The 11,029-nt window shown below is 47.8% G+C and overlaps 1 protein-coding gene across 2 annotated transcripts in view; it reads left to right on the top strand.

The window, feature by feature from the left end:
- Nucleotides 1–10,737, top strand: part of Dpysl2 (dihydropyrimidinase like 2) — a 132,938-nt gene extending 122,201 nt beyond the window's left edge. For both annotated transcript variants that reach the window (XM_008830972.3, XM_008830973.3), the window contains exons 11-14: nucleotides 99–269; nucleotides 5,102–5,281; nucleotides 6,012–6,177; nucleotides 8,286–10,737. In XM_008830972.3, coding sequence (XP_008829194.1) covers nucleotides 99–269; nucleotides 5,102–5,281; nucleotides 6,012–6,177; nucleotides 8,286–8,377 — 609 coding nt within the window. In that variant the 3' untranslated portion in view covers nucleotides 8,378–10,737. The remainder of the gene's footprint in view (nucleotides 1–98; nucleotides 270–5,101; nucleotides 5,282–6,011; nucleotides 6,178–8,285) is intronic.
- Nucleotides 10,738–11,029: the final 292 nt, after the last annotated feature.

The raw sequence follows: 11,029 nt of genomic DNA on the forward strand, positions 1-11,029 counted from the left end.
CTTCCTTCCTTCCTTTCTCTCTCTCTCTCTCTCCCTCTCTCTCTCTCTCTCTCTCTCTCTCCTGACCCTTCTCCCTCTCTCTGTGCTGTGCCTCTCAGGTCACTGGGAAGATGGATGAGAACCAGTTTGTGGCTGTGACCAGCACCAATGCAGCCAAAGTCTTCAACCTTTACCCCCGGAAAGGCCGCATCGCAGTGGGATCTGATGCTGACCTGGTCATCTGGGACCCTGACAGCGTGAAGACCATTTCTGCCAAGACACACAACAGTGTAAGGCCCATCCACTATGTGCAGACCTGTGTGAGCTGCAGGCATTGGGAGACAGTCCAGGATTTCTAAAACACACTCCCGGGATAGGACCAAGGTTCTCCTCAGGATGTTGTAACCTGAGGTTTCCTGAGAGGGCAAAAATGACTCTTCACTTTCTTTTACCTCATGAGGGTCTGGAAGGCTGTGCCTCTTGGCCATGTTTTGGAGGTAGTGGCATCTTTAGACCTTCAGAGTCCTTAGTGTGACATCAAGACTTCAGAAGCTTCTAGAAGTCAGTCATTTTCATGGTTTGAATAGCATGTGTTGTGTGGGACTTACTGCAAATAGAGCAATCACGTGTCCCCTCCTGAGATGGCCACTGGGCACTTGCAGATTTCTCAGGCCAGCCTTGCTGTGTGGAAGTCTGATTGACAGCTGTGCTTCTTGTCCTAAAAGAATTGGGCCACGTTCACGTCTCCTCACATTGGAACACCCTAGACCGTCAGTTACAGCTTAGCAACTGCAGAATTTGTGGGAGCTCTTGGTAACAGTGCCCAGGGATGCACTGACTGTTATCATCTTGGCTCGCAACTGAGAACCAGGGGTTCAGTGAATGAGCTTCTGGGTGACGTGGGAGTCTGGGCGGGGGTCAGTGGGCCCAAAGCAGAGGTGTTAGATCCCACCAACTCCTCAGACAACATTGAATTTGTATAACGCAAAGAGAGCCTGAATAAGAGATAGCCTTGGGCAGAAGTGTTTTGTTTTTTGTTTTTGGAGACAGGGTCTCATGGAACAGTCTTGGCAAGCCTCAAACTCACTGTCCTCCTGCCCCAGCCTCCTTACACAGGCATGTGCCACCCAGCCAAGGGAGAGGTATTCTATGCCAGCACCTTACTTGAATCTTTCTCCCCCCAGTCCTGATATTTTAATTAACTTCGGCCATGTGATCAAGAAATACTTCTTGCACATACATGTGCCTACAGCACTGACCTACAAAATAATATTCAGTTACTTGTTTAAATTTTATTTTTTTTGAGGCAGGGTCTCACTTTATAGCCCTGGTTAGCCTGGAACTCACGATGTATACCAGGCTGGCCTTGAATTCACAGAGATCTTCCTGCCTCTGCCTCCTGTGTTCTGGGTTATTAAAGGCATATACCACCATACCTGACTTTGTTAAAAATTCTAGCATACGCTGTTTAAAAATAGCTGAACGGTATAGAACCTTCTTTTCATGGAATTTGCTACCAACTCATGATTTCACAAGAAGCCAGTTTAAAGGTAACAGAGGTTGAGCATAACTTTGCCAAAATGCTTGAAGCCACAAGTATGTAGCTGTTAGAATTTTTCAGACTTTCGAATATGTACATAGATGTTAGCAGCTGAGCATCTCTAACCTACTAACCTGATGTCTAAACATCTCCAGAGTCCTACTCTTGAAGTGAGCTCTTAATGAGTGAATTAGATCTCTAGATGAAGGTCTGAGTGGACAGCAGGCTCCACGTGGACTGTGGGCCGGGGACAGCAAGGGTAGCCACCGCCCATATGCCACGATAGCGCAAAGTAGTTCTGGTGTCTCCAGAACTAGCCCAGGCCCTTTGCCAGTCTGAGTTCTCTCTCTTGGACAGAAGGGCGTGGGTGAGGCATGTTGGGCTGAGTGCTAGCTTCTGCGGCACCTGTGGGTGTCCAGATGGCGATGGCTTCTTGGGGAGGCTGGTCTTGCCCTGCTTCCCCACGGGCTGGCTCAGCACAGTCTTAGCACCATGCCCACTTAAACTCCTATCATGCGTCTTGGGATGGCCGATGACGTCCTTATGGGTGAACCTCCCTATGCGTCTCACATCACATTCCCACTCCTTTCATTTGACCTCACCAAAGGGTCTGGAGCGATTATCCCGAGTGGGAAGATAAATAAGCAGGTGAGGAGAGCTTAAGTGACCAGTCTAATGGTACGTAGCGATTTTGCAGTCGAGCCAGAATTAGAAGCCAAAATTCTTCAGCATTGTTCCCCGCCAGATTATGTGTGCATGTGCAGTGTCTCAGTTTGGGGTGGGTGGAGAAAGTGCCCCTGCTTTGTGGGGTTCCCTCCACAGAGGACAGTCAGGGCTTATCGAAGATATAGGTGACTGGGGTTGGAACTGGCTTTAGGATCTCTTCTCCTGGGTAGAGAGAGAGTGAGGAGGAGTGACAGTTTGGGAAGACTGTTGCTGCTGTCCCAAGCCACAGCCCTACCCTGACTGACCCTAGGCTTAAGTAGGTGGCCCTTCCAGCTCCTCATTGCCTCCTCCCGTTTCAGGCTCTAAGCGTGCCTGTGTGGCATTGGCCATCTGGGAACATACACACAGGAGACACTCTCTAGGTCTGACTTCAGTGTAGAGAATTCAGCTGTGACCTACAGTCTTGTGCTAAGCCTCCATTAGGACTTTTCCCAGATTCGACCTGGTTGAGTGGATGTCAGGAGCTCATGTGGATAAGGTTAAAATGTACCCATGCCCACTCTCCTGGCTCACAGCAGGAGCTCTGGAATCCCACCCTTGGGCATGTTAACCTTAAATCACTTAGAGTCATGGGGCTGGTTCCCTCTATATTTTAAAAGGAGGAAGCGGCTCCAGACATTTCCAGCATCTCCTTCCTAGGTGACTCAGATGTGTTAAAGGCTTTGGGTACCAGGGACCTGTGTACATGTAGGCAAAGTGTAGGAAACAGCCAGACAGCAGATATGGGGAAGGAGTTTTGGATGCCTGCTGGTTACCAAGCAACATGCTATGTCCTTTTGTTACATTTCGCTTATCTTATTTATTTTTCTTTTTTTCTTGAGACAGGGTCTCTTGTAGTCCCAGCTGGGCTGGAACTTGCTGTGTAGACCAGGCTGGCTTTGAACTCACAGAGATCCACCTGCTTCTGCCTCCTGAGTGCTGGGATTAAAGGCATGTACCACCACCACTCCTGGCATTCACTTATCTTCTTATAGATGATAAAACAGGGACTCAGGTGTGCCAGGGACTGGTCTAAGGTGATTTCATTAATGACTGGCAGGCCTGGGATAGGAGCCCCCCCCCATGGCCAAGGTATGCCTAGACATGGATCATGAATTAAGATGTGATAGGGGGGAAGTGGACTTGATCCTGACCTTAGAGGACACTCAAGCCCTACCCAAGGTCATTTAAGAGGAGACAGGATTCTGTCACTATGGTCTACACATAGTGATCCCTTTTGAGTCATCCTTGTCACATAAATCTCAGGAGGATGGCAGCGTTGAAGTGACACTGAGCACTGTCACACAGTTGGTGGTTTTTGCCATCTCTGCGATGCCACTGATTGTGAGATACACATTTAGTTTTTGTCCCATAATGGAGGAAAACCCCCAAGATAAGGACTCTAGTGGAAGACCCAAGTAAGAAGTGCAGGGCTGCCTTGGGCTGGCATGGGCTTTGCTTGGGATCAGGGAGCTCTGGATCTGCCCTCTGGGGGTCATAAAGAAACCCTCCGTGGCTCTGCTTCAGTGTCTAGGATAGGAGCAGGGACAAGGTCTCTCCTGAGAATCTCGACTGAACGTTGGTGCTCATGCAAACTTGAAGCCTGAGCTCCTGCTGCCAGTGTAGATCAGGCAACCTCAAGCTAAGAAAATTGTGTGCAGTGCTTAGTAGTAGTGGAGGAGCTACTGCACCTCGGCTAACAGTGAACAGCGAGCTCTGATTTCAAGGGCAAGCATCCTGGTCAATGGGCAGTTGCAGGATGTAGGGTCTGCCCTGAGTCTTGGTATCCATATGTAGGGCTCTCTTGCTTGCAGCCCCTCCACTTTTGTTTACAGAGATGGTCTTTGACCTGGGTGTTGCTGTGGCTCTGCTCCTACGTGAATACTTCAGTCTGCTCTGGAGGGCTCAGCTGTAGCCATTCATGTCTGTAGACAGTCAGGTGGAAGGAGCCAGTGGCTTTCAGCCCTAGCTGAGCCAGAGCTGTGTCTACTACTCTGACTCACAGCACTTTCTGTGTCGGCACAAAGCCTCTTGTTTTCTGTTGCTTCGGTTGACAAACGGAGAAAGACATCCCATCTTTTCCCAAGAGGGTGTGCCAGGCTGCCTGTTTTCACCCTCAATAATGTGAGCCCCAAGGCATGGAGGGTCTTTGAGGAAATTAAACATCAAACATATCACAGGCTTGTCTCTTACATGACCTCAGTCTGTACAGTTGAGGATTTTGGTTTAACCACGAGCTGCTTACAGATTGGAAATCCAGGTGAGCCTATGGGAGAACTGTCTACTGGACTGCTGATTCAAATTAAATTTGGAGCCTGTTCAGGGTGTGCCTGGGGAATTCAGCCTGGATAGAGCTTGACTGGTGGGAGCAAAGACCCCTTTCCTTCCATTTTTGTTTCCCTTTTCTTTTTATGCTAATGGGGATTGGACCTAGAGCCTTGTGCGTTCTAAATGAGGTTCTACCACTGAGCTACATCCTCATTCCACTTTGAGACAGAATCTCACTCAATTGCCCAGGCTGGTCTTGAACTCACTCTGTAGTCCCGGTAGACTTTGAACTTGTGATCTTCCTGCCTCTGCCTCCTGTGTAGCTGGGCTTATAGGCCTGCCCCACCAGACCCAACTGGAATAATTTTCTTTGTATTTGTGTGGCATTTCAAACATAGATACTGCCTAAACTGTTATTCTGTGCAGTTCTTTTTCTCCCAGACTTGGAGATGTAGGAGAGATGAGTCCATGTTCTAGACAGGGAAAGTGAGTGTCCCTGGGATGGCCAGTGGGGACCCATCTCTGGGGTCTATTAGTAGGCTCTGTTAGACTGATTCAGTCCAGCCTGGAGGTGGGGCTTGCTCTGATGGTGACTGTCCCCTCCCTCAGGCTCTTGAGTACAACATCTTCGAAGGCATGGAGTGTCGTGGCTCCCCATTGGTGGTCATCAGCCAGGGCAAGATTGTTCTGGAGGACGGCACCCTTCACGTTACTGAAGGCTCTGGACGCTACATCCCCCGGAAGCCCTTCCCTGACTTTGTATACAAGCGTATCAAGGCAAGGAGCAGGGTGAGTGGTTTTGTTCTCACTTTTGAAAATCATGGGTTAAGTTTAACTCCACAGGCATTCCTTGAGTACTGTGTCAGACTACTGGGATGGGGGATGTGGTGATAAGGACAAACCCACCTTTTAATCCTGAAACTTAACATACTGGTGGAAGGGTGAAGGATGACTAGAGCTGTGGTGGAAGGTGAGGACCCGGAGGACGGAGTCAGTGATGCCAAGTCGTGTCATGGGAGAAGACATCTGGGTTTTAAAGGCTAAGTAAGTTTCTCAGATTAAAAAATGGAGATAAACTGGGTAGAGGAATATGGTATGTGGGAAATGTACATTGTGTTCAGGCGGGGTGAGCTACCCATAGCTGGTGCTCTGGAGAAAGGGTCTGGCTAGAAGGGAATTAAAACAAGAGTGAAACTGAAGGCAGTTTGAACTTGAACCAGACACCAGAATCTCCTCAGAGCATATTCTTAGAGGGTCTAAACATGATGCTCCCTGGGATGGAATAATCAGAAAGAAGGTCGTCGTAGAGTAACCAGTTGCTGGTGACCCAGCTCAGGAGAGCTTTGGCCTAGAGCCAGAGGAGCTGGTTGTCTATGTGTCCTGTTTTATCTATCCATAAGGAGGACCCCATCCTTAAACATCTCAGGCCCCTCCTGGCTGCTGCTCCATCCCACTGGGAGGGTTCTGGGGAGTTGTCCTCTCTGAATGCGGCCCAATGTGAGATGCTTGTGTGTTGCAGCTGGCTGAGCTGAGAGGGGTCCCTCGTGGCCTGTATGATGGGCCTGTGTGTGAGGTGTCCGTCACACCCAAGACTGTCACCCCAGCCTCATCAGCTAAGACGTCCCCTGCCAAGCAGCAGGCACCACCTGTTCGGAACCTGCACCAGTCTGGATTCAGCTTATCTGGTACGGCCAGGGCTGGGTGGGTTCTGGGTAGGGTTGGCAAGCTTTATGGGGCCAGTCTTGCTGGGGCTGGTGAGGTTGCCACTGCATCAGAAAATGAGAGGTGGTAATAGTCTCATTCTTTCCAAATGGGAAACATTCCAGCCGCCAGACATGAATCTGCAAATGACAGCTGGGTTTCAAAGTCTTGAACTTGGTTCATGTCACATGCAATGCTGAGACACTCATCCTGTGTATGACACCTGATAGACTGAAGGGACACTTTCCAGTCTGTCATGTCCATTGTGAAAAAGGAACTGTGGTGGATGAGTATAGAGTCTGGAGTTCAGCGACTTCACCTCCTAGGTCAGAACAGCTATGCCTCAGGCTCCCTACCTGTGGAGTGGGCTACGACAACAAGAGCTTCCTATGGAGCTGTTGTGATATCCAGTGAGTTCGTATTCATCTAAGCAGCCTAGGACAGAGCCACTGGACACCCGAGAGTCATCTGCTGGGGTAAAACCTGTGATGCTCGCTTTGTGAGAGGAAAGGGTCCAGGTTTTAGACTTTCTGCCCTGGAAACTTCCTTCCTGCTCTTCCTTTGGGTCCATGACGGGACTCTTTCCTTCTAAGTTCTGTGGCCTGTGGATGACAGCATTCCTTAGACTTTTCTAGTCATATCCTCTAGTTTTTAGAAAGTGCTGTATGCACCACAGATGGATGAGGAATTAATTACCCACCTTCAGAAAATGTCAGGGTTTTTCTTTCTTTTTCTGGACAGGATCTTTAATTCTAGTTTGTCCTAAAGTATATTTTACACTGCCTATGAGACCCAGTCTTACCTTGACATTGACGTAGAAGGTACAGGTGGAGGTCCCTTACCTACATGCTTGGGACCAGAAGCTAATTTGCATTTTTAAAAATTGGAAAAATTTTCATGTCCATAAAGAAATATTTTGTGACTAAGATCCAAATCTAAATACAAAGTGGAAGAGATGACCCAGGTATATACTGCAGCCCAGCGTCGTGGCACACACCTTTAGTCCCAGCACTGAGGAGGCAGAGGCAGGTAGATCTCTGTGAGATTGAGGCTAGCCTGGTCTATATAGCAAGTTCCAGGCCAGCTCTGGCTACAGGGAGACCCTGCCTCAACTCTTCTGCCAACCCCCCCCACCCCCCCAAAAAAAACCCAAGCAGTGTGTCAGGCAGCACACAACCACCTATAACTCCAGTCCAGGGACTCCAGTGTCCTCTTCTGGCCTCCTCAGATACTGTACTCCTGCATGTTCCCCACAGACACATTGAAACATCATAAAAAAATAAAAATGAAGGCTTTCAAAAACATAACCAAAAAGTACACTTAATGTTTCATTCTCATGGGATTCACAGTCTGAGGGGAATTTCTTACAGTAGTTTCAGTGTGCCCAAGTTTGACTGTAACTTGCCACATGAGGTCACGTATGGAATTTTCCTCTTGTGACATCCTGTCAACCCTCAAGAAGCTCTAGAGTTTTGGAGCATTTTGGGTTTGGGAGTTTTATTATTTTTTTTTAAGTTTTATCTATTTTATTTTATGTGTGTGAGTGTATTGTCTGCATGTATGTAAGTGCACCTGTGTCATGCAATGCCCGCAGAGGACAGAAGTTGTCGGATCCCTTGGAACTGGAGGGTTGGTTGTTAGCCGCCATGTGGGTGCTGGGATTCCAACCCAGGTCTCTGCAGGAACAGCCAGTGCCCTTAACGGCTGAGCCATCTCTTCAGCCTCCAGGGTTTGGAGTTTGAGATTTGGGGTGCTCCACCTGGACCAGCAGTGTTCTTTCTTAAGAGATGGGGGTCCTCAAACAAACCACACCCACTTTGACTGCAGGAATGGGGACAGGATGTTAGCTGAAGTGGAGATGGTGAATCTAGCTTTACTTTCTTGGGAACAGACCCAGCTAAGCCTCTGGGAGGACCACGTGTACCGTGTGTGACCCTTGGACTTCCTGTAGTTTGAACCTTTACTGAGGTTTGGTACACAGGGTGAGGAGGGTATCTGGCCCTGGTTCTCCCAAGATGCTCCTGGGCTTACCTCAGGAATCTGCTTTACTTCTGAGGACTCTCACCCATCTTGTCTCCTTTCTCCTCTGCAGGTGCTCAGATTGATGACAACATTCCCCGACGCACCACCCAGCGTATCGTGGCGCCCCCTGGTGGCCGTGCCAATATCACCAGTCTGGGCTAAATAAAGCCCTTGGGCCAGCAGGCCACTTGGGGATGGGGGATGGGACACCTGAGGACACTGAGACTTCCTTCCATATTTTTTTTAAGAGCCTGTGATAGTTGCTGTGGGCAGCCAGTTTCTGGGGCTCCCTCTTGGGCCCCACACTCCATCTCCCCTGGAGTTCCTGAATTGCTCACCCAAGTCCCTACACATCCATGAACACCACACCCAAGCCTAGCCACCCACCCCACACGGAGCTGCATCCAACACACAGACATGCGCCACCAAGCAAACCCCAGCAAGGGGGCCCCCGTCCGCCCTCGGCTGTGCAGTCGGCATCTTCCTTGTTGTGGGGAAGATACAGTGAATTTCCCAGAGCTGCCTTCTTTTCTTTTTAAAATTTTAAAAAGGGTTTTCTTTGTGGGAATGAGGGGGGTGGGGGTGGGAGAGGTTTTTTTTTTGTTTGTTTTTTTTTAAATACTAAATTGAAAGCCCGATTCATTATTAATCCATGGGTCTTGAACTGGACATCCTAATGATGCAATTATATAACCATTAGGCTGATTGGGGGCTGGCAGGCTGCTGCTGCCTCTCCTGAGAGGCTCCACATGTCCACATCACCATCTTGTACTCTTCAGGGTCAGCTGTTGAGAAAGGGCAGGTTTTCTTCTGGCTTAGGTTTTGCTGCAGATGAGACCTTTCGAGGCCACCCCTCCTCCTTTTACTCCATCTTTGGTCTTTCTAACTTTTCCTCCCGTGTGCGTGTATGTTTTCAGTTGTTGGTCTGTCTTTGCGTTTCCCTGAGCCAGTGTTCTTCTCTCTTTGCCCTGTTGTCTGTTCTTAAAGCCAGGTCTACCAGTTTGGCCTTGATCGTAGCCTGGGAGGACCCCAGTTTTGCCCTTATACCCATAGTTCTGTCTTATTCTGGTCCTTGTTAAGACTGGTGCTATCTGATCACCATCGCTAGAAGGTGTCCTGAGTTTGAGGGATGGCCTGGATTACATTACTGATATTGTCACGTGTGGACCCAGAATAGAGCCACTTGGAGGTATAACGTAGAAACATTGTTTCCATCAAGGCTGATTGGCTAAAGACAGGGTCAAATCTGAGCTCAAGTGAACCAACCAGTCTCCTGCCATCCAGGAGCTGGGAAGGGCTCCTCCAAGGGGAGTGTGGCCCTGAGGGCTGGCTTTTCCCCAGGAGGTATCTTTGGGGATTATAGAACATACCACATGTTTCAGTGTAAGGAAAAAACATCTTTTTTTTTTTTTTTTTTTTTTGTCCAGTTATTTCAAAAGGTCTAACAATATATAGAAGGCCTTATAAGTTAAGAAAATCTTTGGAAAATTGGGCTTGAAGTCTGTTTTACAAGAGGAAAAATCCCGTTTTAGGAATAGTTTGTTGTCAGAAGGAAACCTGAATGTGTTAGCCCCTGCTTAGAGATCACATGTCATCTTGTAAAGACCCTGTCACCTCATATCCATCAGCCTTCCTCTTCCTGTCATGGTGACATTTTTTCACTATCTGGCTCCTTTCTGTCCTTGCGGACTTGTGTTGTATCTTTTCCACATGTGTACATAGATCCATGTAAGCAGTGTTAGGTCCGCAGGCTTTTATGAGTCCAAATTGCTTGTATGAAACAGAAATCAGAAAGTAGGTCATCACCTTGTCATTTTTCTGTCCACACATTTTGCCTTTGGGGTTAATGGTTGGGGTTTTGGTTTGTTGTTGTTGTTGGTTTTTGTTATTTTAAAGGTAAATTGCACTTTTAAAAAAAATTGGTTGACTTAATATATTTGTTTTTTTTCTTTTCTTACCTGCACTTAGAGGAAATTTGAACAAGTTGGAAAACAATTTTTTTCTGTTTCAATTCTGAGAAACACATGCAGCTCTTCAGGATTCACTGTCTTCCTGATGTTCCTTGTACTGGGTCTTGGCCTTTTGGTTGTTTTTTCTTGTTTTCATAAAAAACGGTTTCAAACCTGAAGATTTCCGCAGGCTGTGTAAGCATGTTTACCTGTTGGCTTGCTTCTGTGTCTGTTAAATGAATGTCATGTAAATGCTAAAATAAATGGACAGCGTCTCAGAACTGAGTTAACTGCAGTGACTTGATGCTCTAAATCAGTATAGGATTTACTGCTAGATGGTTTCTAACCCTTGAACTTGTGATTGTGACCCTTGAGTGGACGACCTTTCCGTGCTAAAGCTGATCACGTGTGTAGCCAGAAAGGTACTTTTTTTAAATTTGTTTTATTTTTTTGTAACCACTGTCTTAATGGCAAAATAATTATGGTTAAAACAAGTCTCGTGTTTATTATCCCTTCAGAACTCTGTGTTATATTACCATGGAACACCTAATAAAGCAAAATGTGGTGGTTTCAGGGGTGTGTCTGTATGGAAAGTCTTATGGTGTCTGTTTCCCTTGTGATGTTAGTCCAGGGGAAGCCCCCAGCTCGGCTTGGGTTCGGAACCTGGATGGATCAGCTCAAGGTTGCTTACTCCGTGGCACAGGATGAGTTTCGTTCCAAGTAGGGCCACGGCCTGTGTGTAGCTTGGAGGTGGAGGGTCAATGTCTAAGAGGAAGCAGTCTTCCAGAAGTGAGCCTCAAAGCCAAGTGTGAACCTGGGACTCGGGTGGGACCACATGAAATGAGGCGGATTACTCCTACTGGCT

The sequence above is a fragment of the Nannospalax galili genome, unplaced genomic scaffold (genome assembly GCF_000622305.1).
Source record: "Nannospalax galili isolate Female #2095 unplaced genomic scaffold, S.galili_v1.0 scaffold915, whole genome shotgun sequence".
Lineage (NCBI taxonomy): Eukaryota > Metazoa > Chordata > Mammalia > Rodentia > Spalacidae > Nannospalax > Nannospalax galili.